Below are 7,403 nucleotides of genomic sequence, written 5' to 3'. Positions count from 1 at the left end.
TTGGATACTATTTTCACATAAAAATTAATATTTTTTTTTTGTGTGTGTGATGTATGAAACTTCTAAAGCCATTATCTGCTGGTAAAAATCAAATATTGTGGCTTTGTTGGTTGGTTCTTTTTTTTTAGTTAAATGAAGTATTAATATATAAGAATGTAAAAGATTTTTCCTTTCATATTCAGAGAAATGGATTGTTCATTGTAAGCAATGCTTGTCAATGTATTTTCAAAATACTGTACCTTTGCCTTGACATGCCACTGACATGCAGAAGTATTTCTCAGGATAATGAAAACTGCTCTGTTTGCCATTACATATGTTTGCTGAAGCAAGTTTCCTTTATTCTTATTTTAAAATTTAACATTGGAAGTAATTTTTGTTAAAACTTGTGTCTCAAGATTTTTTGAGAGGTCTGCATTTTCTTGTAATGGAGAGAGCATGATGAAGTACTTGTTTGTGGCTAACTGAGGAAGAAGACCAGCTTCTACTCTGTTTTTTGTGGCTATGTTCTAGCTTAAGGAACAAAACCAGAATTTACTTAGAGCAATGTTAACAAAGTCATGGAGAAAAGAATATATTTGAAGATCAGCTTTTATTTCTTCCAGATAAAGTTGATTTACACTTTACATTTGGATGTCAAGTTCTGTCACACAGATGCCCAGTAATAATGGGGCATATTTTCTACTCTTTCAAATTTATATGGGAATGAGTTACTCCTTCATTTGATGCTTGGTCTGAACTCCCATTTATCTGTCATATGATTAAATAAAAATAAACAAAATTCAGTAAAATTAAAATCTTTTAGTAAAATTACTCTGTGAATATTCTTCCCTCTTAATTTGCTCATAATTTAGGTAAATCTGGGCATTATTCAAGCCTGTAGGTTATTTTGCCTTCAAAATTAGGCTAAAAACATGGACTTCTCATGGCTTCTATAAGTAGAAGCAAAAGACATTTATTTGCAGCACAGCAGTTCTCAAATGCTGTGTACTTCTCACCTGCACAATTTTAGTAATAGGAAATATTAAATACTTTTTTTTCCTAACACACATTTCTTAAATATGAGAAAAATGGATATGAATTCAATTTCAGGAGTGTCCAGTTCATGCTGCATTTTGGTTTTGATAACCTTTTATATCAAGAGTCCTCCTCTTTGATACAGGTTGAAAGATGCATTTCTTTCTACATGAGTCATCATACAAATAAATGCTCATTGGCACAAAACCATCTACTCTGTTGCATCATTTTAGATAATGATTGTTTCTCATCCAAAGCCCAGTGAAAAGACTGATTTCTAAAGTAATTCTGAAGACGCAGAAAGGGTGAGTTATTCAGGAACTTCATATTACTCAGATAAAATATTCTCTCTCTGCTGTTGCTGGTGATTGTCCTCTGCAAAAGATCTTCATCCACACAGGTGATCTGGGGAAGTTGTTCTGGTTACTCAAATGTAATGTCAAAGTAACTCCAGTGACTTTTGAAAGCAGGAGTGTATTTTGGATATTCTGCAGTGGAGCTTAATTTTAAATAAAATTGTCATTTTTCCCTTTATGCAGTCATTGATGCCTTTGTACTTGAAAACATAGAATTTACATGTGTGAAATGAACTGTTGCAAATTCTTCTTTATGTTCTTAGTATATCTTGAAGATATTTTGCAGGTGACATCTGCATTTGGGTAGGCAAGGTAAATATTACTTAAAACATTTATTTTAAGGGTTATGGCAAGGCACTGTAACTGAAGTATGTATTTTTTCTCTTTGTGTTCTTGATTTTATTTTGGTTTGGTTTTTTTGGTTTTTGTAGTACCAGACAACTGAAGAGTAGAGTGGTGCAGACTATTTTGTTTTAAATAGGCAAGTCAACATGATTAGGTATCTATTGTGAGCAATGTTCTTAATAATTCTCATGAAATACTGGGAATCCATTGTTCAATTCATGGCTTATTTTTCTTGAAAGGAAATGATGTCTTGCCTTATCTTCTAGGCTGAACAAGTTGTATTGGGGAATAAAAAAGTGAGTCAGCTGAGACTTTTGCAGACAATCCACAAAAAATCCCAGACATTGCTGAAAGCAATGATCCAGGTCTCCCAAGTGCCAGTCTGAGTCATTTGGCCACGTGACGCAGGAGTGGAGAAAAGCAGTTTTCACGTGATATGAACAGAATTTTTCTAATTCTTTTGGATATTTCATTTTAAGTTGCTCTAGAAGATACTTCAGCAGCTTAAGGCAACCTTTTCTGTTAAAAAAAAAAATATATATTAGGTACCTTCTCCATAGTTCTAAATATGTAGTTCAGATATTTAAACACAATTATGCATTAATTTTCTTGTGACTTTCTTGATTCAGTGCAAGATGTAATTGGCAAACCAACTTCTTTGTTTACTTGTTAAGGAGATTTTGAGCCTCATGTGGGTTTTGTTCTTCCTTGAAGAAATCTGGAAAACAGTTCTCATAGAAGTGAAAAATCACTTATTCATCTTGATCTCATTCAGCAGTTTTCTCACCATTATTTTAGAAACTGCCTTGATATGAAGTGTAATTTTGCTCAGAAAGTGGAATCTTCACTTTTTAAAGCTGTATTTTCTAAATGGGACTGAATTTGGGAACAGTAATTTAGCAAGTCATATCTTCCTGCATTCTAAGGCAAGTCTGGAGTGTAAACCAGTAATGTGATTGTTTCCACCTTTCATTAGGTTAAAGTCAGACATTCAGCAAGCACATGCAGTGTTGTATTGCTGTTGAGCAATTATGCCTAAGACTCTTGCTTCCTATTATGAGTAATTACTATTAGATCAAATTCTTCAATGCTAAACTGAAACAGTGTTAGTGCTAGCCCAGCTCACACAGACTTAAAGTAAAATATTCCTGTGTAATACCAACCTGCAGCATCTTGGTCCATCGGACTCACAACATGTCTTTGAGTTGCCGTGATTGTTTATCATGTCCTTTTCAATATGCGAGAAGGAGAGTCGCCAGGTGTTCCCTGAAGTCAAGAACACGACTGTTAAATGGTTACACAGCACTAAGCATCAGCTTTTGTAGTTAGAAAAAACCACAATTTTGTAATTGACTTAAATACCAGCAATGTTTTTGCACCCACTAAAAAAAAAATCTTAATTCAGTGAATGCAGTTAGTTCCTCCTTAATTCCCCAGCTGCTTCATGATGATAATTAGAATGTAAATAATATAGAACATAATTAATTGTTTGGATGCTTTAAATTCCTAAAGATGTTTGGTTTTAAAATAATTCTGAACATCGCTGGATTTGCTGAACGTTTTTTAGAGAACTCCATTATTCATAGAAATCCATAACCTTTTAATTTCTGTACTGGGTTTCTGGGTTTTCTTTGTGCAAGTAATAGGTTTGTGAGTTTGTCTTAGGTAAGATGACTGTTCTAAAGTACTTCTTTTTGTTCTTCTGCTCGTGCTTTTGAAAATAATTGCTAATATAGCTCAATGCCTGTTTTTAACACCAGCAATCACTTTTTCTTCTTTTCATGAATTACACTGTTAGGCTCAGTTACTCTTTGCATTTAATTTGCACAGGAAGAAATTGCCAGATAAATCAGGACTGCTGTACTGGGCTTTGATAGCATGGGCATGCAAATTAAAAAGACACCAGAATGGTTGAAATCTTTTTGATGAAATCATCCGTTACCATAATGCATTGACAAGTCAGAATGTTTCTGCAAACTAATGGAGGCTCCATATGACAGTGGTCTGGAGGAAAAAACGTTGTAGCCATACCAGAGTTCAGTGAGAAGTAATGTATCTTGATAGAAAAGTTTGCTTCCTTGCAGAAGTATCTGATTTGTGGATGCAGTCCCATGTACAGGGATGTTCCCTGCATTTTTAGCAGCTTTCTTCTAATTTCCTTACAAGAGAGTGCAAGCTGCTGTTAAGTATGGTGCTAGTGCAAGGCAAGGCTCATATGCATCTGTCTGGCTGAAGTGGATTTAATATAATGCTCTTAGTAATGGTTAACATACAGCCTGGCAGAGTGGGTTTGTATTTCCATTTCTGTACAGGACAAGCAGTACCACAAATCTGATGCTTTAAAGAGGGATTTCAGTTGTCTTGAGCTGGATATATCCAGGGTGAGGTGTCTTAAAGGTGGAACACTGAACATGATCTGGATAACCTTTCTATGGCACTTTTAAGTGATTAAGTTGTAGAGAAGATATTTCCCAAGTTATTATTGTCCATATTTGAGGTACCTCTTAGAACTTTTTCTCTTTTGTTTTGCTTGGCTACTAAATAAAGTGATCTAAATCTGAAATCCCTCCTGGCTTTTGTTCCCAGCCACTGTTCAACTTTGAGGCCGCCCTGTGTGCTGAGAGGCCAGCTCTGCTGAACCTCCAAAGTCAAGATGATGTCCACTGATATTTCTGATGGAGGATTTTTGATCTGAAGAGTTATTGCAGGGCTTCCAGCCTTTTTCCTTGCCACAGTGACTTCCACATCTAGTAACAAAGAAAGTGATATTTCATGTTAGATAGATAGATTAGTTAAATGAAACCTTTGTTTTGAAGAATGTTACAGTTTTTACTATAGAGCTCATAAGCAATCAAAAGAAATACCTGGGTTCTGTCACTGGTTCTTTATCCTGCAGGATATTGAAACATTGAGAAGGCCTGTTGACGAGTTCTGTGAAACAGGGAACACTAGTGTGTTTGCTTGATTTACTGTCTAGTAATTAAAAATACAGTAATGTTTTTCATTGAACTGCTTCCCTGTTGAAAACACTGTTAAGAGATCTGGCCACAATGTTTCTGAAGGTTTTAATAATATAAATTTAAAAAAATATAAATAATATAAATAAAAACTAACCCTAAGAGGGGTTATTTTAATATATTTATATAAAATATATATAAAAATAACTGGGATACAGTTTCTGTACTGATCAATAAAAAAGCCTTAGGTACTGTATAAAAGAAAGCTCACTGTTTTGCTACCACTTCAGCAAATGGCTCTTTGTATACTCCAGATAGATGCAAGATGTAGGAATGTAGGATTGCATTCCTATTGCATGTAGGAAATACCAAAAATGCAACAGGACCCTTAATGTTTCTTATTTTCATACAGAAAATATGCATAGTGGAGTTAATAATGTAACAAGTTACCCCTGATGCATTTGTGATTCTTAGAAACACAAGAGCCAGGCTGAGATACTGGGGACTGGAGGGGTCACAGCTCCATTGGCACAGAGACAGAGGACTGGCAGGAAGATGTATCTTCTTAACACCAGGGCAACACATACGCACAGTGCAACTGGATTTTTAGCACTTTATGGTGAAGCTTACTCTCTCAGTACTGACCTTTAATGTTTTTTACTTCCTGTTTAATAATGTCTCTTAGTGCTTGAAGCATTTTAAAAGCTGATAATTTTCCATCTTCCTCTAAAAACTTTGACCAACCCTTTTCTTTTGGATTTCTTTTGAATGATACATAATAATAGGCTCCAGTATCATCAGACTCATCCAGCTGAATCCTTGCAACAGGCATTACAAGCATTATGTCAAACTCATTTGGTTCAGTTATCTGCAAATATGAAAATACAACAGTCAGTGTGCAACTTAGGTTTTATTCTCTTGAGATTATTATACCAGTTGTGGTTTTATCTACCTTGCTGTACTAATCATGTCAAATGTGAAATATGAGCTTATTTCTGTGGTATTGCAAGATTACTGTGCATTGGGGTGGAAAATAGCAATTTACAGCTCACTTCCCAGCTCTCCAACTTATTAATTTTTTAAGACAGTTTTAAGATTCTTGAACTGTTCTGAATAATTAGTGCATAAATATTGTATTCAGTCATCCTTTTGCGTATCAGAATCAACTGTGAGGAAAAAAAATGCATTGCTACGTCTGAAGCTGGTTTTGGACAGGAAAAAAAAAATTGTCCCGATGTTTGACTTTCTTTCAGTCTGATGGAACCAGGAAAAATAAGGTACTGGTTAATGACAGAAGGCAAAGGGGCTGGAATGGACTTTAGAGATATAGCTAGTCCTGACCCACCCTGCCCTGGGCAGGGATACCTTCCACTAGACCAGCTTGCTTAAGGCCTTATCCAGCCTATCCTTGAATAGTGTCAGGTTTAGCACATCCACAATTTCCTCAGGCACCCTGTACCAGTGTCCCACCACCCTCACAGTAAAAAAATGCTTTCTATCTAATCTAAATTTTCCTTCTTTCAATTTGTATCCGTAACTCCTGCTTTTTGAAAAAAACTCTGAACTAAAACCTGGCCCAGAGCTTCTTGTGCAGTGCTATACCTGACCATGTTAGACTGGGCTCACCTGCGTGCTGAGCAAGGGCGAGTCCTTCAGGTAGGGTCTCTGACTGAATGCGCGTAACACCGTTCAGCAGAATATTGATCATTTTATAATGCATTGTCGTTACTTCACAGACCCATCCTTAATTTTAACTCGTCGGGAAGGGCCAGCTAAGAGCAGCCCTCCGCGGCCGGCCGGTGCAAGGTGCCCGCCACCTGCCGCCGCAGCCCCCGCACCCACCTTGACGCGCTCGTAATAGCTGCCGGCGCTCTGCCGCTCGATGGAGCCGAAGCAGCTGTCCTTGCCGCGGATGGCCTGGACCAGGTGCAAGACCACCCTGTTCACCAGCGTCGACGCCTCGGACACGTCTTCGCGGGCCAGACTGAGCCGCGACAGCACCTCCCGGAGCCGCAAGGCGTCCGCCACCGGCGGGGGACGACGGGCGGGGGCAGCGACCTCCCCGTCGGGCACCGCCGCGACGCTCCGCGGGGTTGCGGGGGCTCTGGCGGCCGGAGCCTTGCTCCGCGGGGCGGGGCGCGCCTCTGCGCCGCCCGCCGCCCCTTCCGCTGGCGGCTCCCGGGCGGCGGGGGCTCGCCGCGCCGGGCGGCCGCCCCGGGCGGGGGGTCCGTCCGTCCGCGGTGCCCGCAGGGTACTGCTCGGGCTTTCATCCGCGACGCGGCCCCGCGAGGGGCTCCGGGCTGCGCCCTTCTCCGCGCCCCGGCCCCGCGGAGCTGCGGGACGCGTCCCCCGCCTGGCCCGCGCCCCTCTGCCACCCGCGGCGCTCATGGCCGCTCTTCCCTCTCCGCACCCGCAAGACGGCGAGCGCGGCCCCGCGAGCAACGGGGTTCCCGCCTCTGGCTGCAGGCGAGTTCCTCTTCCAGGCAGCGCGCCGCCTCTAGGAAACGAAACCTGGCGAGCGGGGCGGAGGCGAAGCGCTGTCCCGCGTCGCGGACCTCAGCCCGGGCACAGGAAAGCTCCGGCAGCAACAACCAAGCTGCGGCCTCCCTCCAATCCGCGGGGAGCGTTTTCCCGCTCGCGGGCGGCTCCTCCCGCCCGGCACCGCCCAGCTTTTCCCGCCGCACGGGGCCACAGGACGGGCGGCCGCGGGGAGGCGCCCGGCCCCGCCGCT

The 7,403-nt window shown here is 41.1% G+C and overlaps 1 protein-coding gene across 1 annotated transcript; it reads right to left on the bottom strand.

Moving 5' to 3' along the window:
• Nucleotides 1-5: 5 nt before the first annotated feature.
• CGAS (cyclic GMP-AMP synthase) lies at nt 6-7,296 on the bottom strand. Its single transcript, XM_005518587.3, has 5 exons — nt 6,515-7,296; nt 5,318-5,540; nt 4,217-4,462; nt 2,879-2,981; nt 6-2,234 (listed from the first exon to the last, which is right to left on the bottom strand). The coding sequence occupies exons 1-5, from the start codon at nt 7,058-7,060 to the stop codon at nt 1,892-1,894; spliced, it is 1,461 nt and encodes a 486-aa protein (XP_005518644.2). The 5' UTR covers nt 7,061-7,296; the 3' UTR covers nt 6-1,891.
• Between the last annotated feature and the right edge of the window lie 107 nt (nt 7,297-7,403).

This window comes from Pseudopodoces humilis, chromosome 3 (genome assembly GCF_049639895.1).
Source record: "Pseudopodoces humilis isolate 2021_Gansu_Grassland_sample_001 chromosome 3, ASM4963989v1, whole genome shotgun sequence".
In the NCBI taxonomy this organism is placed as follows: Eukaryota; Metazoa; Chordata; class Aves; order Passeriformes; family Paridae; genus Pseudopodoces; species Pseudopodoces humilis.
The sequence above is the reverse complement of the archived record's forward strand: the minus strand, read 5'-3'. Positions and strand labels throughout refer to the sequence as shown.